Raw genomic sequence first — 21,334 nt, 5'->3', positions numbered from 1 at the left:
CATGACCCGGAAAGCTGTCTGCGGACAAACGCCAGCTCCCTTGGCCTGTAAGTGAGATGAGTGCCACAACCCCATAGTCGCCTTTGACTGGACTTAACCGTCCAGGGGTCCTTTACCTTTACCTGCAGTCGCTACCAGCTTGCCCGCATGTGGTCCAAAGGAAATATAAGCAACTCGGTCAATATCAACATTGCGTTGGAACACCGTGATGGCCACCTCATGAGCCGACAGTGGCGGGGAGAAAGAAAGAGGTCTAACCCTCTTTTAAAGCACTCCAAGTTGGAGGGAGTTCCGTAGTTTGTTAAAAGAACTCCTTTCTTTTTATCTGTCCTGAATTTTCCAACGTTCAGCTTCATCAAACATCCAGGAGAGGGAGAAAAACGTTTCTCTGTCCACTTGCTCTGTGCCATGCATAGTTTTATAAACTTCTGTCATGTCGCTTCTCCTTCGCCTTTTTCCTAAACTAATAAACCCCAAATGCTGTAACTTTTCCTCTCAGGGGAATTGCCCAATCTCTTGTATCATCTTGGCTGCCCTTTTACGAACCTTTCCTAACTTTACAATATCCTTTTTAAGGCGACCAGAAATGTAAAGTTTCTGGGTTTTAGCATTGGACTGGATTGTCGTCGTCATTTTTCTGCTGACGCACCTGAGAAGCAGTGCATTTTAATTACAGCATATTTTAAATCCCGCATTTTAACAGTGTCGTCGTGCAGTCTTTGGTAAACTGCTTCGAAGCCACCTTTAACAAATAAAGATAATTTCAAGGCAGCACCTTAGAGAGGCTGCTTTGCTTTTTTTAAAGACTCAGCCCCGCTAGCAAGCTCTGCAGCACTTTGATTTGGGGCCTTGCATATCCAAAGCTTCTATTTTTTGTTTTGTTCTTCTTTTACGAGCTCCACTTCCTGGCAAGAAATAAAAACCCTCTCAAAGCTGCTTGCGATAAAATACTTACAGAATAATAAAGCGGCAACAAATAAAACAGAGCAGCCAAAAGTGTTAAAAAAAAAACCCAAGTCAGCTCTGCTGAGGCAGGCAGCTGATAAAAGTCTTCCTTGGAAGACGGAATTGGCCTTCAAAGGCTGAGGAAGAGCAGGATTCGTGCAGAGTCTCTTTCAGCAGTGTCTCCCAAAAAGCAGGTGCCACAAGGACCCTTCCCCCCGAGGGCCACATTCCTCTCTGAAAAGGCATCTAAGGGCCACATCCCAGCAGGAGGCAGGGCCAGCAGGAAGAGTGGGTGGAGCAAAAAATGTACATTTTTCCTTCATACTGTAGCTTAGTTCATCTGTCGCCATTGGCAGCCCTCTCCTCCACAAATTTGTCTAATCTTTTTTTTTAAAGGACATAATTTTGTATTAATTTTCACAGGTTTTACAAATTTACTTACCCGTATTTTTCGCTCTATAAGACGCACCACACCACAAGACGCACCTAGTTTTTGGAGGAGGAAAACAAGAAAAAAATATCCTGAATCCCAGAAGCCAGAACAGCAAGAGGGATCTCTGCGCAGTGAAAGTAGCGATCGCTCTTGCTGTTCTGGCTTCTGGGATAGCTGCGCAGCCTGCATTCGCTCCATAAGACGCACACACATTTCCCCTTACTTTTTAGGAGGGAAAAAGTGAGTCTTATAGAGCAAAAAATACGGTATATTTCAATACAGTCGTACCTTGGTTGCTGAATGCTTTGGAACTTGTACATTTCGGCTCCCGAGCAATCAAAAACCGGAAGTGAGTGTTCCGGTTTTCAAACGATTTTCGGAAGCTGAATGTCCGGCGCGTCTTCCAATTGGCTGCAGGAGCTTTCTGCAGCCAATCAGAAGCGGTGCTTTGGTTTCTGAATGTTTTGGATGTTGAATAGACTTCTGGAATGGATTCAGTTCGACTTCCAAGGTATAACTGTATATGTTTTTCTTAAAATTGTTCACTCCCCACCCTTACTTCCATGGTGTTTTTATTCCACCTTATACCTACTGTTTTATATGACATACTTTAATCTAATACAAATTAACCTCAATAATAATAATAATAATAATAATAATAATTTATACATACATACATACATACCCCGCACATCTGACTGGGTTTCTCCAGCCATTCTGGGAGGCTTCCAACAAAATATTAAAAATACATTAAAACATCAGTCATTAAAAACCTCCCTAAACATGGCTGCCTTCAGATGTCTTCTAAATGTCAGTTAGTTGTTTATTTCTTTGACATCTGATGGGAGGGTGTTCCACAGGGCGGGCGCCACCACCGAGAAGGCCCTCTGCCTCATCATTGTTTTCATTCCACTGCTCATAATTCGGACGCTGCCCGTGTTTTCATTTGTCTACAGCAGTTCTTCAAATAGTCAAGTCCAAGTTGGGGGATATCGCTGCAGGAGGGAGTTCCACAGTCTAACTCTGCGCTGCGTACAGAAGTGCTTTCTCTTTTGCATCCTGAATCTCACGGCAGCGTCCGGTCTCCGGGCCCCAGCTGACTCCCAAATGCGCTCCTTTCTCTCCGCAGGGCAAGAGGTTTGAGATCCTGCCCGACGGCTTGCCCTCTGCCCGCAAGCTCACCTACTACACCGCCTGCCCGCTGCGCTCGCGGCACCTCCTGCAGCTCCTGAGCAACAGCCACCGCCTCTACATGAACCTGCAGCCCGTCTTGCGGCAGATCAGGAAGCTGGAGGAGAGCGAAGGTAGGAACGGCCCTGTCTCGGCTCTTCCTTGCTTCCGCCTGTGTCTCTCGCCTGCCCACGGTGCTAGTCCACAAGGTTTTGAGCAGCCAGGAGAACAGGAAGCTGACGTCTACTGAGTTTAAAAGTGCAGCTGTGGGAGTAGAAGCCGCCATGACCCCCTTTTCTAGGGATGGGGGGACATGGAGGAGCTGTGAGATTATGGGGGGGGGGTGGCTTGGTTGAGTTGTAAAGGGAAATAAAGGTAAACAGTAAAGGGACTCAGGTGGCACTGTGGTCTAAACCCCTGAGCCTCTTGGGCTTGCCATCAGAAGGTTGGCGGTTTGAATCCCTGCAGTACTGTGAGCTCCTGTTGCTCTGTCCCAGCTCCTGCCAACTTAATAATAATAATAATAATAAATTTTATTTATACCCCACTCTCTCCAGCCAAGACCGGGCTCAGGGCGGCTAACACCAAATATAAAAACAATTGATTGAAATACAGCTTAAAAAACAAGATTAAAGTACAACATTAAATCATTAAAATGCAACCTCGTTTCAGTGGAACTCAATCAAAAACTTTTTTGGGGATAAAAACATCAAGTCTTCACCAAGGTTAACTTTCCAGACTGGTCCTACATGGGCCAGAAGCTTTTAATGTTTAATAGGTTATTGTATTTTAGTGTTCTGTTGGAAGCCACCCAGAGTGGCTAGGTAAACCCAGCCAGATGGGCGGGGTAGAAATAATATATTATTATTATTATTATTATTATTATTATTATTATTATTATTACTCCGCCCTCCCCAGCCAAGACCGGGCTCAGGGCAGCGAACACCCAATATAAAACCAAATTAATTGAAATACAACTTGAAAACTTAAGATTAAAATACATTAAAACCTTTAAAATACAGCCTCATTTCAATGGAAACTCAAATCAAAAACTTTTGGGGGGATGAAAACGTCCAGTCTTCACCAAGGCTAACTTTCCAGACTGGTCCTACATGGGCCAGAAAAAAGCCAGGGAAGTCCTTAGCAGTTTGAAAGCACGCCAATGCAAGTAGATAAATAGGTACCATTGCAGCAGGGAATCAAATGGATTCCAATTGATAACCCAGCTGGCGAAAGAGAGGGGTGTGGTGCCTTGTCTCTCCCCTGACTCTCCCCATCTTTCCTCCCCAGAGAAGAAACAGTACCGCGAGTCCTATATCAGCGACCTGGAAATGGACCAGATGGAGAAGCGTTCCCGCGCGAGCGGCAGCAGCTCCGGGAGCATGAAGCACAAGTGTCTCTCCCGCCTCTCGACCGCCAGCCACAGCAGCTCGCACACGTCGGGAATCGAGGCTGACCCCAAGCCCAGGGGCGAGCGGGGGGGCGAGGACGAATTCCTGCTGCCCTCCGCCCACCACAAACTGAGGGCCTGCAGCTCCCTGACCAGCCACGGCAGCTCCCACACTTCGGGCGTGGAGAGCAGCGAGAAGGAGCGGCTGGAGGAAGAAGACTCCTCCCAGGATGACGGTAAGTCCGGCGGCAGGGGCAGCGCCGAGCCTGCGGGGCGGGCCCCTCCCTTTGGGGACGGATGGGCTGGTTATATTTCCACGCTGTAGTTCACTCAGCCGAACCCCCACAAAAAAAGCGTAGGATGTAAATCAGATCAACCAAAGGACTGTTTAACTTTTTTGCCTGGCGCCTAATGTAATGAAGGCGCCAGGCAAACTTTCCTGGGGAGAGCATTCCGCAGACAGGGAGCCACTGCAGAGAAGGCCCCGTTCTCGTGTCGCACCCTCCAGACCTCTCGAGGAGGGGGCACATGAAGAAGGGCCTCAGAAGATGATCTCAGGGTCCGGGCAGGTTCATATGGAAAGAGGCGGTCCTTGAGGTATTGGGGTCCTGAGCCGTTTAAGGCTGTATAGGTCAAAACCAGCACTTTGAATTGGGCCTGGAAACTAATTGGTAGCCAGTGCAGTTGGACCAGGATTGGTGTAATATGCTCAAACCGTCTTGCTCCGGTGAGCAACCTGGCCGCTGAATTCTGCACCAGCTGAAGTTTCTAAACCGTCTTCAGAGGCGGCCCTACATATAATGTATTGTAGTAATCTAACCTTGAGGTTACCAGAGCATAGACAACAGTAGTTAGGCTATTCTTGTCCAGATAGGGGCGTAGCTAGGCCACCAGCCAAAACTGATGGAAGGCGCTCCGGGCCACTGAGGCCACCTGAGCCTCGAGCGACAGCAAAGGATCCAGGAGTAACCCCAGGTTGCGAACCTGCTCCTTCAGAGGAATTGTAACCCCCTAACAGAACATCACAAATCGTATCTGTCAGAGGCTCAGGAGCAGAGGCACAGGGAAGAGAGGAAATGGAGAGCGAAGGGGAAGAATCTGAGGGCAGCGTAGGAGAAGATGACAGGGGCCCGAGAGATTCCATGAGCCTCTCCAGCGAATCAGAAGATTCACAGAAGGGGGCGCCGGTGGCCAGGGCAAGGGGGGTCCCAAGGGGGACACTCCAGAAGCAAGGGGCCAGCGGGGACTCCCAGAGCAGCAGTTGGAAATCAGGACCAACTTCCCCACCAGAGCGTAGTGGGGGGGAAGTGTCCCAGGTATCGGGGCCAGCGTCTCCCCCAGCAGGGAGGGAAGATGAGTCAGGGCTGACCACACCTCCATCGGAGAGTCAGGGAACGGAGGGGAGGTCAGGTCCAGCTAGCCTCCCGGAAGAGGGAAGCAGTGACAGAAGCAGTGTAACCGTCAGGAGGAAGGTCACTGGGTTGGCGCGAGAGACAAGTTCAAATGTACAGGCGCGCGGGACAGCAGAGAACCCGGATTGAGAACCAGGTCCTAAAGCCCGCCGGAGGCAGGGGGAGGAGTCAGGGGACTCAGCGTCAGAAGAGTCCAGAAAGGGGAATGCCCCAGCGGACAGGAGGACCCAGAGGAGGAGAGAGCAGAGGAAGAGGTGGAGCAGGGCTAGAGTCTTAAACTGGTGTCAGGGGGGAGGAGATTCAGACGGAGCTTCGGCGGTCTAGGGTTTAAGACGTAGAGCTGCGCGCTGCGGCTTTGAAATAGAGACTGAACTTCAATAAAGACTTTTGTATATAACAACGACCTGGCGTTGGTCCTCTGTGAGCTGGGACCTTGGGGCAGCTCTGACAGTATCGTAAAACCTTTATTGGCATCACATACAACATCCAAAACAAATCAATACAATACAGAATTTCCACTTCCCCATTGGCACAAAACATTTGCTAAAAGGAAGGAGGCAGAGCAGTCTATCATCATATCTCTAGGTCTCCAGGGAAATCAGACATCTGCAGTGTATTTTGATGACAAAAAACCAAATAGAGATATTTAGCCACTAACTTGGTGAGCTCCTGATCATTCCCCAGTAATAGAAAATGTATGACCTCCAACTCTGGTTTCCAGTTGGGGATGCAGAGTTGATCTAGAAATTGCTGACGGAGATCAGCATATAGTTTACAATGAAGAACCGTATGTGTGAGGGTTTCCACCAGGTGGTCTTCACATGGGCAAGTTCTTTCTCCTTCCACCCTGCCCAAGAACCTTCCCCAAAGGAGGAAGAGGAAGAAGAGTTTGGATTTGATATCCCGCCTTTCACTCCCTTTAAGGAGTCTCAAAGCGGCTAACATTCTCCTTTCCCTTCCTGCCCCACAAGAAACACTCTGTGAGGTGAGTGGGGCTGAGAGACTTCAAAGAAGTGTGACTAGCCCAAGGTCACCCAGCAGCTGCATGTGGAGAAGTGGGGAAGCGAACCCGGTTCACCAGATTACGAGTCCACCGCTCTTAACCACTACACCACACTGGCTCTCAAGGAGGTTTGATGGATTTGAATTAAACCTGGCCAGCCAAAATGCCCTTCTTTCTTGAGGGTTAAGCAGAAATTCAAGGTGATTATGGCTAGTTTCATGTGCCCAAGAAAGTTGAAAATAAAGAGGGGAACATGTTTTCTCTGCTGCTACTGTTAGTTCTTGGCATTCAATTACCGAACATCACGTTTCTTGTCTCCATTACCGTACATCACAAACGCAGAATAAACCCTATAGGATTGTTGACAAGTGATCAGTGAAACCATTGCAATCTATGGTCAACGAAGCAACAACTAAAAAAGGGGAAAGGGTTAAGCACTCCCTCCAACTGCAGTTTCTCGGTCTCCGGCTGCAGCCTTGCACCTCCTTTCAGTTTTTGGAAAGATTGCAGTCACATTTTGCAGTCACCTGCAAACACGGTGCAATGAAAATGTCTTTGTTTTTCCAAAGCCCACACGTATGAGGATGGGCAGGGCCGAATTTAGGTTCAGTGCGGCCCTCAGCTACTGAAGGTCATGGGGCCCTTTATATGTCCAGCTGTCCTTTGTCAACAACAAATTGTCGCTGCTTTTTGTGATGAATAGATACTATATGGTAATTTAAGGACCTAATAGGTATCTGAAGCCATTTGCACATGTTGCCATGCGACCAGTCCATGCAGAATGTAGGCACCCTGTATATAGAAAGGAGCAAACCAGTGATATTTTAGGGAGCAGGCTAGCACACAGGGCCCATTACTTACATCATAGGTGCCTACACAACACAAAACACTGTATGTAGGTTTTATTTTATTTGTTATATTTTGGAAATGTACATCCAGGTTTTTTTCCCTTTAAATTTTTTTGGGGACCCCAAGAGAGTGGGGCCCTAAGCTATAGCTTGTTTAGCTTATACAGTCATACCTCAGGTTACAGCTGCTTCAAGTTGCGTTTTTTCGGGTTACAGACCGCCGAAACCCTGAAGTACCGGAACGGGTTACTTCCGGGTTTCGGCGGTCGCGCATGCGCAGAAGCGCCGAATCAAAACCCGCACGTGTGCAGACGCGGGTTGCAAACGTGCATCCCGCACGTATCACGTTCGCGACCCAAATGTCCACTGTACGTAAACCCTGGATGGGGGAATCCCAAGATCCTCTGCATGAGGGATGAGATGATGCTCTGCTGTGTCCTCAGTACTCTTCCCCGTACTGCAGCCTCCCTTCCCCACTCCCATCTCACACCCCTCCATCTTTGATTCAGAAATAGAGATGCTGGTTGATGACCCCCGAGACATTGAGCCCACAAGCGAAAGGTCCCTGGACGATGTGAGTCCCGACGTCTGCATTTACATCACCGAAGACATGCTCATGGCCAGGAAGTTCAACGGGCACTCAGGTAAACCTTCCAGGAGCTTGGCAGAAGCATGGAAGGAATTAATAACAACAACAAGAACAACAATTTATTACCCATACCCTGCCCATCTGGCTGGGTTTCCCCAGCCACTCTGGGCGGCTTCCAACAGAATATTAAAATACAATAATCTATTAAACATTAAAAAGGGATGTGGGTGGTGCTGTGGGTTAAACCACAGAGGCTAGGACTTTCCAATCAGAAGGTCGGCGGTTCAAATCCCCGCAACGGGGTGAGCTCCCGTTGCTCGGTCCCTGCTCCTGCCAACCTAGCAGTTCGAAAGCACAAGAATGTGCAAGTAGATAAATAGGTACCGCTCCGGCAGGAAGGTAAACGGCGTTTCCGTGCGCTGCTCTGGTTCGCCAGAAGCGGCTTAGTCATGCTGGCCACATGACCCGGAAGCTGTACGCCGGCTCCCTCAGTCAATAAAGTGAAATGAGCACCACAACCCCAGAGTCGGTCACGACTGGACCTAATGGTCAGGGGTCCCTTTACCTTTACCTTTTATTAAACATTAAAAGCTTCCCTAAAGAGGGCTGCCTTCAAATGTCATCTAAAAGTCTGGTAGTTGTTCTCTTTGACACCTGGTGGGAGGGCATTCCACAGGGCGGGTGCCACTACCGAGAAGGCCCTCTGCCTGGTTCCCTGTAACTTGGCTTCTCGCAGCGAGGGAACCGCCAGAAGGCCCTCGGAGCTGGGGGCTCGGCAGTAGAGTGTCTGCTTTGCACAAAGAAAGTCTAGGGTTCGTGGAACCATAGAGTTGGAAGGGACCCCGAGGGTCATCCAATCCACCCCCTTGCAGTGCAGGAATATTGGCTAAATCTCAGAATCACTCCCTGCCCGGTAGCATCTCCAGAAAAGACTCGTGTCTGGAAACCCCAGAGAGTCGTGACTCAAAATCAGGCAGCTTCCTGTTTGAATCAGCTGCTCCTTCAGAACATCTTCAGGTGGCACTGGAAACGCTTCCTGCCCCTAAAGCCCAGGGAGGATGAAATTTAAAGAATATTTAGTTAAATATGCTAAGATAATTTATATAGAAATACTTTCAAATACCAGATTGGTTTAGGATTTAAATATGTGATTTTATATAATAATATGTTTAAAGTTAATATGAAAAGAAGTTAATTGACTAAAGTAAATTTTATGAGAAATTAGTCTTGGAAAACTGTTACAATGATATACATGGACATTCAGCCAGGGGGATTTGAGGAAGTCAACTAACAATGTTAATAATAGTGGAATATTTACAGTTAAGATTTATGTGTGTTTGTTTGTTTATAAATTTGGAAAATCAATTTTTTAAAATGTGAAAATAAATAAATAAAGCCCAGGGGAGCTGCTGTCAGTCAGTGTGGGTAATGCTGAGCGTTTGGCAGTAGCCTCGGCGTGAACAACTCCCACCGGGAAACCAATGTCCCCACTGTGGAAGGACGTGTGGATCCAGAATTGGCCTCCTCAGTCACTTACGGACTCATTGCTAAAACCGTGTTCATGGAAGGCAATCTTACTCGGCCACAAGTGTTTGCCCAAAACAGAATACTGAACTAGATGGACCAAGAATCTGTCTTGGTATGAGAGAGTTTCCTACATTCCTAAATATCACAGAATCACATATTTGTGGATTTGGAAAGGGTCCAAGCTCCTGCAATGCAGGAATCTTTCACCCCACCTGAGACTCAAACCCACAACCCTGAGATTAAGGGTCTCACTCTCTGCCGACTGAGCTATCCCTCAGAAATCAAATTAACATCTTTGATTTCTTCTGAGAAACCCTGCCAAGTTATCGAAGAAATAATACACAGGTAAAGTTGTATCTAGGGACGCGGGTGGCGCTGTGGGTTAAACCACATAGCCTAGGACTTGCCGATCAGAAGGTCGGTGGTTTGAATCCCCGTGACGGGGTGAGCTCCCATTGGTTGGTCCCTGCTCCTGACAACCTAGCAGTTCGAAAACAAGTCAAAGTGCAGGTAGATAAATAGGTACCGATCCGGCGGGAAGGTAAACAGCATTTCCGTGCACTGCTCTGGTTCGCCAGAAGCGGCTTAGACATGCTGGCCACATGACCCGGAAGCTGTACGCCGGCTCCCTCAGCCAATAAAGCGAAATGAGCGCCACAACCCCAGAGTCGGCCACGACTGGACCTAATGGTCAGGGGTCCCTTTACCTTTACCTTTAATGTTGTATCCGGCTATGCCATGCTCAAAGGCGAATCATAGAATTGCAAAGTTGGAAAGGGGCACTAGGGGTCATCTAGTCCAACCCCACCCCGCCCCCGGCAGTGCAGGAATCTGAACATAGTGCACCGCACAGCAAAATTCATTAAACAGGGATAAATAAACAATCCGATATTTCCCAGGAAAAATAACTAATAAGCAATAGCCACATCATCTCACCATCCATTTGAACTGTAATGGCTACAGTCAGTTTAATCAATACCCTGAAACGAAAACTGAAATTGTGTTTTGTCTTAAAAAGCTATCGGATGATAAAAGAGTGGACGGGGTCTAATATCACATCGGCACTTCTTGTTCCAAGGCGTGATAAATGTGGACCGTCTCTGCACAAAATGGTTTTCGGGGATATATTACCAGTTCTGTCTCTTGAGCCACATTCGCCCATTCCCACATTCTGAAAATGTAGCCGGGTGGTGGCGAAGCAATCGGATTTTTCCATTACGCTAAAAAGCAGGCTTCTGATGTACTGTTCCCTAAGGGGTGCTTAGCGGTTCTGTTAAGAACTGGGCCGCCCTTGAATAATGACACATTCTTGGCTCTTTGCTTTCTTGTTTCCAACACAGGATTAGTCGTCAAAGAAGTCAGCTCGTCCACTTCCAGCTCTTCAGAGACCGTGGTCAAGCTTCGTGGCCAAAGCATTGATTCATTGCCCCAGGTTCGTAAGTTCTGCATGAGTCCATAAAGTTCTGCAACCGAGGCCATAAAACCATAGAATTGTGGAGTCTCTAATTCAGGGGTCAGCAAACTTTTTCAGCAGGGGGCCGGTCCCCTGTCCCTCAGACCTTGTGGGGGGCCGGACTATCCTTTGGAAAAAAAGATGAATGAATTCCTATGCCCCACAAATAACCCAGAGATGCATTTTAAAGAAAAACACACATTCCACTCATGTAAAAACACGCTGATTCCCGGACCGTCCGTGGGCCAGATTGAGAAGGCATTTGGGCCAGATCCAGCTCCCGGCCCTTAGTTTGCCTACCCCTGCTCTAGTGCAGGGATGTTCAAAAGGTAGATCGTGATCTATTGGTAGATCACGGGGTGTCTGTGGTAGATCGCTGGACCCTCCCCCCACCCCACAAAAGCTCAACAACTTTGGTAGATCACTGCCAGTTTTTTTTAATAGTGGGAGCAGATCTCAGTCTCTTGAAAGCTGGACGTGCCTGCTCTAGTGTTTCCTTAAGCCAGTGGTTTTCAGCCCCGGGGGCCGTGGCACCTTGGGGTGCCTTGAGGGATGGTCAGGGTTGCCGTGGGCAAGACTGGCCTCTTTCCTCCCCTCCCTCCTCTGATGCCCTCTTGCGTCTCTGCCTCCCAAAGGCTTGCAGGGCTGGTTGGGTTTTTTAAATTTTTTTATTACTTTTTATTAAATATTACAAGAAAATAAAAAGAAAAAAGAAATAGAAACAAAAATCAATACATAACACTGTAAACTCATTTGTCTATGTATTTTCCAACACGCAGACTAGAAAAGAAAAGAGACGAAAGCTAAAAGAAAAGAAAAAAAGAAAAAAATACTTTTCATAATCAATAATGCCAAATTTATACTTTGAACATTTATATATATATATATATATATATATATATATATATATATCCTAGTTAAAATATTCTAAAAGACTTCCACCGCATTCACACACGTCTCTTAGTTTCTACTTCACCTTCACACCTGTTCTTCAGTCACTCCTTTTTCTTGAGTTCTTTCACAGACCATCAAATCTTTGTGTTCTCTATATTCTTCACAAGGTTAGTCTAAGCACAACCAAACTTTCGTATTTGAGGCTTGCAGGGCTGTTTGTTGCAGCAGCCCTGGCTACAAGCTCCACAGGCAAAGGGTGCCTCTGAGGCTGGCCAGGGGCAGCTGCTCGCCAGAAGCTAAGGCAACCTCAGAGTAAGCGAGGGGGGGAGCCCAGCCGGCCAGTCCACCAACCCTTGCTGTTGGAAATGGACGGACAAGTCCCAGGCCTCTGTGGGGCAGTGTGAGGAGGCACCCCTCTTTGGGGATGCTCAGAGACCAGGGACAGCAGCAGCAGCAGCTGCCCAGAGGACTCCCAAGGAGAGGGGAGAGGAAGTTGAGGGAACCCTCCACAAGGGAGGGTGTTCGGAAGGGGGTGAGGGGCTGCCAGTTCTGCAGCCAAGGGGAGACCTAACTGGGCTCCTGAGCCCCACAAGCGAACCACAGAAAGAATGTACAGTGGTGCCCCGCAAGACGAATGCCTCGCAAGACAAAAAACCCGCTAGACGAAAGGGTTTTCCGTTTTTCGGAAGACGAATTTCCCTATGGGCTTGTTCGCAAGATGAAAACATTTTGCGAGTCTTGCGATTTTTTTCGCTTTCCCCCCTTTTTTCTAAGCCGCTAATAAGCCTTTAAGCCGCTAAGCCTTTAATAGCCGCCATAGCGCTAATCCACTGAGCCACTAATAGGGTTGCTTCGCAAGACGAAAAAACCGCTAGACGAAGAGACTCACGGAACGGATTATTTTCGTCTTGCGAGGCACCACTGTAGTTGGTCAAAGGAGCCATGGACTCCAAAAGGTTGACAGCTTCTGCCTGAAACCCTTCGATGGTTATATTTTCTGAGAATCCTCCAGACAAACAATCTCTCAAATGACCTGCTGATGGCATTTTACCATTGTTCTGTGGAGAGTGTATTAACTTATGCTCTGTGTGTGTGGTTTGGGAGCTGCACGGTCAGGGAAAAAACAATGCTGTCCAGGGTTGTAAAGACTGTGAAGAGAATAATTGGGTGCACTCTTCCCGCCTTGGATCAAATCTACGGTTCCAGGTGCCATAAGAAAGCTGCAGAGATAGCGCAGGATAGTGCGCACCCCGGAAATGATCTCTTTCAGCTTCTGCCTTCTGGAAGAAGGTCCAGGGTTATAAGGACTAGGATTAGCGACCTGAGAAACAGTTTCTATCCAAATGCGATTTTGGTTTTAAACGCAGTGTAAGGTAGTCTCTGTGGGAGTATATTGTATTTAATGATGGGGTATCAGAGGGGTTTTTTGGGGGGGGTTTAAGGGACGCAGGTGGCGCTGTGGGTTAAACCACAGAGGCTAGGACTTGCCGATCAGAAGGTCGGCCGTTCGAATCCCCGCAACGGGGTGAGCTCCCGTTGCTCGGTTCCTGCTCCTGCCCACCTAGCAGTTTGAAAGCACGTCAAAGTACAAGTAGATAAATAGGTACCGCTCCGGCGGGAAGGTAAGCGGTGTTTCCGTGCGCTGCTCTGGTTCGCCAGAAGTGGCTTAGTCCTGCTGGCCACATGACCCGGAAGCTGTACGCCGGCTCCCTCGGCCAATAAAGCGAGATGAGCGCCACACCCCCAGAGTCAGTCACGACTGGGCCTAATGGTCAGGGGTCCCTTTACCTTTAAGGTAGTCTGTATGGGAGTATATTGTATTTAATTATGGGGTATCAGAGTGTTTAGGGGGTTGACCAGGCTGGGTTAGCTGGGATAGCAGGCTTGTTTGAAGGTCTGATGTAGATTTTTTTCAATGTTGTTGTTCTGTATGGGACAATGACAATAAAGATGACCGTTTCCTGTTTCCTGCAGACGGCCTGCCGGAAGCCAAAGACCTCCACTGACCGGCACAGCTTGAGCCTGGACGACATCCGGCTCTACCAAAAGGACTTCTTGCGATTGGCCAGCCTCTGCCAGGAGACCGCCCAGAGCTACACTTTCGGCTGTGGCCACGGCCTGGCCGAAGAGGGCCTCTACTGCAACGGCTGCTTGGCGCAGCAATGCATCAACATTCACGACGCTTTCCCCGTCAAGAGGACTAGCAAATACTTCTCTCTGGATCTCGCCCACGAAGAAGTCCCGGAGTTTGTCGTCTGACGCTGCCTCTCCAGAAACGCCTCCGGAGCTGGGCACTCGGGAGGGAGGTTGACCCAAGAAAGAGGACCGCGGATTCCCTGGATTATTTCTGGTGCCATAGCAGGGGTATATAGAGATATATATTCCCCGTCAATTTTTCTTCTCGGATACTACACAGATCCTGTGTGTTGCACTTTGACAAAAATGTGCCTGCCCCCAAAAGCTGGTTCTTTCCGAATCGATGTCTGGAAACATGGCGGTCTTCTGTTCTCCGAAAAGGGGAGGCCAGCCTTGAGCACTTGTTGGCTCTCTCGTTTTGACAAGAAAAACAGATGCACAAAGATTGGCTTTTTAATTTTATTTGCCTCACACCAATCTGCCGTCTTTCTTCTGCGCTTCAGGTGGCCGTGGCTTCTTCCTGCATCAAATTTTGCAGCTTTCTTCAGGTCGGCCGTCGTGGCATCGATGCTGAAAGCGAGGACATCGGTCTATATAGTCTTCTTTCTCCCCCCCCCCCCCAAAAAACCCCTTTTTACTTCCTGCACTGTGTCAAGCCAAAGAAATCGTCCCAAACAGGAAGCCATCGAGACCACAGGTGTGAGCAATAACTGACCAAAGGGACTTTGTCCTCCTTCAGTCGAGAGGCCTGGGGGAAGGGCGGCAAGTGTGTCACGATGCAGTCGGGCCACCATTTTCCTGTTCTTCCCCACCGAAAGGAAAAGGACTGCGGTGACATCATCTCCCATCTGATATTTTGTGTTGTTTACAAAAGAAAAAGGGGAAGAAAAAAAACAGGCCTAAAAACCGATGTTCAGAAAAGTGGGATTTTGAAAGCTGCTGGAAGCGTTTTCATTTGAGGTGGAAACAACCTCATGAACAGATAATCTGTCAGGATGTAGCAATAAGGTTTGCTGACCAAAGTACCTTAAATTTGAGAGAGAGAGATTATATATAAAAAAAATGCGTATATCAGTATAGAGAGGAGTATTTGTTTATTGTATGCTTGAACTTGCAGATCTCCCGTTTTACGTTTTGTTTTTCTGTTTTAAATGCCTTTTGTAGAAAAAGTTAACTACCCCCCCCCCAACACCCCATGTTACATATATAGACAATCTTATAAGCTCTACTTACACACAAGGAAGAAAACTTGCTCCCCTTTTCTTTTTGCTGTCGAGGGGGGGGGGTGTTGTTGCTGCGTCGTAAGCATGGCTTCTTCCATAATATATCTTTGCTGTTTTCTTTTTTTTTGAACTGAGTCTTCTGTGTATCTTGAGATGCTCCCTTCTGCCATCCTCTGACCACAGGCTCGTTAGGAGAATAGTTTTGCCCCCTTACCATTCAGCATAGCTCTTATAAAACAAACACGCCAAATACTTTACAAATACAGTAACATTTGTGGGCAGCAAACGCATCTTTGACCTGACCTCCTATGTGCAGCTATAGCAAGATTGCATCTTACGTGCGTTGAGCTTGCACGATTTCGACCATACGCGGTCGGAGGCAGACCGGTTGGAATCACGCACCTCAACTCCAAACAAGGTAGAGATCTTTATAGAGCTCCTTATGTTCTCCGCCTTGCTTGAGGGGCAAGGCCTGATCAGGGCGCCACCTCGGGGATGCTCGTGCAAGATCTCGCAGGGCCATCTGGGTTCCTGCGAGATTTCGTGTGAGCCTCCCAGAGCCAGTGTTCTGGGCTGGCCTTCATCCCCAAGTTAAGACAGAGAGCTAAGCTGTCTTAAAAGCTTTTTTTTTGCTGCTGGATCCGTGTGGTTTACCCGGCACAAAAGGAGCTTTTAATCTCTCTGCCTTACTTGCACACACCTGGTAACTGCAGACACGACTCCAGGGGTTTGGGTATATATGATTTCCGTATATACGCAGAACCCTTGGAACCAAACCTCCACGTAAGATGTACAATATTTATTAGTCTTCCGTGGAATAAAGGTATGTGCACTGCCAGAGAACTGGAATTGGCCATGACTTCTGCTTCGTGATCCAAGCAGTAGCAAACATATTTGGGGGGGGGCAGCCCCATATTCTGTGCTGAGCAGCGTTCCCCATAACCTGAAGTTTGAGCCGAGAGCTTTAGAAGGTGATGCTCAGCTTCTCCGTTTTTCTGGAAAAGTTGTGCCATTCTCCAAGGGGAAGGAGGCTGGTGTTCAGAGGACGGCCATGTTGGGATTACGTGTTTTCAGTAAACGGGGCTGGGTTGTCCCCTCTCTCAAATTGTCCCAAGACCTTCAGCCATTCTGCGGGAGCGGGGGAAGCAAAACGATTTAAGTTTCTTAGCACGATGTCTTTTAAAAAAAGCACGCGAATAAATATTTTTTGAGAGGTTTTGTATTCACAGCCATACAGCATCGCCATATTTTGATACACTTGTCTTTTTTCTAACTGGAGCCTTCTTAAATATATATATGTACCTGTATATATATATTATTTTATAAAGCTGAAAGCAAGGATATTTTTCTAAAGAGGCAGAAAATTTCCATTCTTTCCTTTCCCTCCCCACCTTCCCCCTGTTTTGGTATCCAAATAGGCTGACCAGCTAATCAGTATTAACAGTTGAGCCACGTCTAGATTCTGCCAATTGCTTCAGATGATCTTTCACTGGTACCTGCACTCCTCAGCATGTCAGCACAAGATGTTTGCAGCTTCCTTTTGAGATTTTGCTTTGTGATACAGGCAGGGGTGTGTATGTTTGTGTGTCGTAAAGCGGCAGTTGCAGTGAGACTGCATGTCCTTTATGTTGTGCTTTGCCATTGGCACTGCCCGTTTGGCACAGGTGCCACCTCTTCTCCATAGCATTCTGGTACCAGCCGCTGCAAATTGCAGACTCCACCCCTGGCAGGCCAATCTTAATCCCTCCTCAACCAAGGATGGCAACCTGGGGATTCAAGCACCTGGTAGGCTGCAATACACAGAGAGTGGACCGTGTTGGGCTTGGAGGACTGTATATAAAGGAGCAATGTTGCCGTTGCTTGCCCTGTTCCTCGCTTCCCATTGGACAGCCCTCTTGTCATTTGATGCAGCATCAGAAGTTGCCCACCCAGATCTGTAGACAGAGGCTGGATCTTAAATTTCGGCAAGGAACGAGGCTGACCTTTCACTCTGGTGTGGTGGTCAGGGTTCTTGAGAAGAGCAGGAGATATTACCAATAAGCTTGGCTGGTTTACTTGGGAGACTTTGTTTTGGAGAGGGAAGAGGAGATTTTTTGAAATTAGCCGTTTCCCAGTCTCCCGTGAATGCCCCAGCATCGCACGATCGCACAAGTCAGCCATCACGGTTTGCATAACACTTTCCTCTGTGTCTCTTGAGACACAGGTAATAACAGCGACAGCTCACCTGAGGAGACCCTTTCGTCCATACCAGATGCATGACTGCAGCCAAATTCCTTGATTCCGAATTCCTATCGATCAGCTTTTTGTTGTTGCTGTTCTTGAGCTGAACTGCTGAACGATCTAAGGCAGCCTTTGCTAACCTGGAGCCGGGCAGAGGTGTTTAAACTACAGTTCCCATGAGCTTCCAGCATTATGCTGCCATGCAGATGGGAACTATGGTCCAAGCACCTTTGCACGACACCAGGTTAGCCAAGGCTGATCTCAATTCATAATATCAGGCGGCAGTCAATTTGTACGGTGAAGCTGCAGGCTGATATTAAATGCAGATGCACACACCCTGATCTAATCTGAGTTGGATTCAGATGAGCATCTGTGGAACACCTGTGAAGTCCTTATGTGGTGATGAGAATTTTCCTCCATAGGGTCTAGCCGCATGTGAGGGCCAAGTCTCGGCACACTGACTCAGCTGATTTGGAACATGAGGGAGGTGAGCTCAAAAGTGCCTTATTCCCAAATGCCACAGGTGGGCACATGGCTTCAGCTGTGCTTGCCTTTTGGTGAAGTTTGAAGCCACCTCCGTCACCCAGCCTGTTGTCTTGTGTCCGATCAAAAATGGAGAAGCTCTGTAGATAAAACAGTTCTTACCATTAGAGGGCAGTATCACCCTGGCGACCGAGCGCAGGAATGTTCCGGATTTCGGTTCACCGCTGTGTTGACGAAGGCGAGTGTTGCGCCTTGCGAGACTGAGCTGTGTGATTGGACAAGCCATCTCATTTCTCGTCTTTCTGGCTTTTGGTGTAGAAGTAAAGATGCTCTGCGGACATCATCGGAAGCCGTATCTCACGGTCGCACAAAAGCCGAGGCTGGATCTGTCGGTCTGTGTTGGCGCTGCTTAAAATAAGACTTAAAACAACAACAACAGTTGACCTGGTGTGCGGTCTGTTGTCTGGCTTCTGTGTGATAACACTTGGCTTGCGGGGAATGCTCACTTTGTTTTATAGAACCAGCTGTGAGGGTCGTTGTGCATAAACTTTCAATTTATTTGGACGGTTTCAGCTGAAACCCCACTGCTTGTGCGTAAGTCTTGCATGGCGGCATAAGCCAGGGACAGAGACCTTGAGGAATGAGTGCAGGGGGAATTAGACGCATATGCAGAGAGCCCGCCAGCAAAAAGTTGCCTTTGTGAACCCAAGCGGTGTCTTCAGAGATGTGCCGGTGGGTCTCAGTGGTTGTCGGTGGTGTGACAAATGTGTGCTTTGTCCCTCTCCAATCCCCACAGCAAATGGAGGCAAAATTGCCTAGCTGGTTCTAAGGGTGGGCAAGGCCTTCGGATGGCAGCAGGGCCTGCCAGGTAGTGGCACCGTCCTTGAGAAGTCCAACCTCACACCTGAAGAGAGGTCAACTCTGGGGACAGGCCTGCAGCTCAGCACTTGCATCCAGAGCAGCGTGAAGCCTCTCCTTCTGTTAGTGTAAGGATTTGTGCCGTGGAACGTCCCCCTCGCCTGCACCCTCCCCAAATCTGCTCCAGATTTAGCAGGCCGGGGAGGGGGGAAAGTGCCAAGCGAACTCCTTGCACTAACTGGACGGGGGACTCAGCACCACTTTGAATATGAGTCCCTGCTTTGCACGCCTCACATCCTAGCTTCTAACCCTTGCGTCTCCAGCGACAGGATCCCAACCTGCAGGGCGGAAAGCTGCTGCCAGCCAGAGCGAGACACTATATTCCTAGGTGGACCAGTGGCTTGGCTCAGCGTGCTTGAAGGCAGTCTGTTCATACTTTTGCCTGCTTCATGTCTAAAGCGTGGATCTGATTTTCAGAGAAGGTGCCTTACAGGAGGTCAGGCCAGCTCAGAATTCCCTAAACCAGCGTTTCCCAAACTTGGGTCTCCAGCTGTTGATGGACTACAACTCCCATCATCCCTAGCTAGCAAGGACGGTCAGGGATCATGGGTGTTGTTGTTGTCCAAAAAAGCTGGAGACCCGTGTTGGGGAAACACTGCTCTACACTGACTGGCAGCAGCTGTCTAGGGGCTTGGGCAGCGGACATTTCCAGCGCAACCCAGAGGTGCCGCTTGAAATTGCACCTGAGACCTTCTTTCTGCGAACCACTGGGCCCGGCGGCCTCTAATGCGCAAGGATGCTCAAACTCCTCCTGACCCCTTCCTCAAAAGGAGGCGGGTTGGTTCCTTGCCACATGCCCTCCCCTTTCCATCAGCAAAAGACTTACAGGGTGGGAGCTGCATGGAACCAACCCCTGCTCCACTGCTCCTTTAGACCTGAGCAAACCAGAACCGCAGAGGTCCCTTCCGGGGTCACCGGGGGCACAAACGTCATGGCAGCCGCCAGGGTCCTCACTGTGCGATGGGGGCGGCACTAAATTGTGCCACTGGGGAAGATAGCCTTTGGCCCCTACGCATTGGTAACCTTCGGGGTGAGGTTTAAGGGAAGGGGGTGTCGAAGAAACAAGTCCTTTTGTATTATAGATGTCCAAAGGAGGCCGTATGCTACCAGCCTGTATTTTTATATATATCTCTATAGTATATACTTTTTGCATTTCTGGGAACTCTTTAGCGGGTCTGGGTGGCGCTCCAGTTGCTGTTGCCGCAGACCCCCAGCTCCGAGCGCCGCGCCGCTCAGACAAGCCCCTGCTCCTTTCTGTGAAAGGCTCTTCCCCGTCCGGGCGGTGGGCAGTGGTGCGCCAGCAGCCGGGAGCAATGCGCTGAAAGGAGCATAGCCAATTTGCGTTTGTCATGCGGGACGTTTGCGGTGCGCGGCCTTCTGTTCGAAGAAATGACAATAAAAGTCGCAGTTTACATTGCCGTAGCTCCTCTGGTCTTTTTTTTTTTTTTTTTTTTTTTTGAGTGGAGCATCTCCCTCCCCACACTAAGGGGTTGGTGGGGAAACCCAGTCGTCAAAATAGCACATACATATCTGCATTCTCGACTGGCGACCCTGACAGAGGTGAGTCAGAGGAGAGACTGTGGAGTCATAGAGTCGCCATAAACACCATGGAGATCTGACATAGCAAAGGCGGGCATGTTTGTGAATTCTTCCTTAAGTCCTGACACAGCCGTAGGAAAGCTATAGTCCCTCTTCCTCACTTACTCACATAAACTCTGGAACTCTCTGCCACAAGAGGCAGGGATGGTGGAGACCAACCTAGATGGCTTTGGAAGAGAATTAAAGGTAAAGGGACCCCTGACCATTAGGTCCAGTCGTGGCCGACTCTGGGGTTGTGGCGCTCATCTCGCTTTATTGGCTGAGGGAGCCGGCATACAGCTTCCGGGTCATGTGGCCAGCATGACTAAGCCGCTTCTGGCGAACCAGAGCAGCGCACGGAAATGCCGTTTACCTTCCCGCCGGAGCGGTACCTGTTTATATATTTGCACTTTGACGTGCTTTCGAACTGCTAGGTGGGCAGGAGCTGGGACAGAGCAACGGGAGCTCACCCCGTCGCGGGGATTCGAACTGCCGACCTTCTGATCAGCAAGTCCTAGGCTCTGTGGTTTAACCCACAGCGCCACCCATGTCCCTTACAGAAGAGAATTAGACAAGCTCTAATTCTGAATTCTAATCTAAGAGTGGCTGGGGAAACCCAGCCAGATGGGCAGGGTGGTATTGGTATTGGTGGTGTTGCTGTTGTTGTTGTTGTTGTTCACAGAGAAGAGGGTTATCAATGGCAACCAGCCACAAAGGCTATGCTCTGCATTCCCAACTGGCCACAGCAACACTTCTGAATACCATTTGCTGGAAACCACAGAAGGGGAGAGTTGCTCTTGGGGTTTTTTTTTTGTTTTTTTAAAATTAATATTGAACTTTATTAAGTACAAATTAGAAAAACATACTTATTTACAACAAAAGAAAATACAAAAGAAAAAGAAAATACATATAACCAAGGAAAAAATTAGAGAATATTTTATCTCTTTTCATGTTTACAGTTATTTATACCTCTATAAAATGCTATTCACAATAAAGGAGTGAAGTGAAAGGTAAAATATCAGAAAAAAGAACAAAGAAAAAATAAAGAAGTAGAAGAAAAAGATCAAAAGTGATTTTTTTTAAAGTAGATAAGTATTCACTATACATAAGCC

General features: G+C 48.3%; 1 protein-coding gene across 3 annotated transcripts in view; it reads left to right on the top strand.

Annotated features, from left to right (window-relative positions):
* FRMD6 (FERM domain containing 6) overlaps window positions 1-20,062 on the top strand; it is a 150,614-nt gene extending 130,552 nt beyond the window's left edge. For all 3 annotated transcript variants that reach the window (XM_083734437.1, XM_083734436.1, XM_083734435.1), the window contains 5 exons: window positions 2,508-2,682; window positions 3,839-4,174; window positions 7,711-7,845; window positions 10,658-10,749; window positions 13,639-20,062. In XM_083734437.1, the coding sequence (XP_083590563.1) occupies window positions 2,508-2,682; window positions 3,839-4,174; window positions 7,711-7,845; window positions 10,658-10,749; window positions 13,639-13,923 (1,023 nt within the window). In that variant the 3' untranslated portion in view covers window positions 13,924-20,062. The remainder of the gene's footprint in view (window positions 1-2,507; window positions 2,683-3,838; window positions 4,175-7,710; window positions 7,846-10,657; window positions 10,750-13,638) is intronic.
* Window positions 20,063-21,334: the final 1,272 nt, after the last annotated feature.

This window comes from Podarcis gaigeae (genome assembly GCF_964106915.1).
Source record: "Podarcis gaigeae genome assembly, chromosome: 1".
Lineage (NCBI taxonomy): Eukaryota > Metazoa > Chordata > Lepidosauria > Squamata > Lacertidae > Podarcis > Podarcis gaigeae.
Note: the sequence above shows the minus strand (reverse complement) of the source record. Positions and strands in the feature narration are given on the sequence as shown.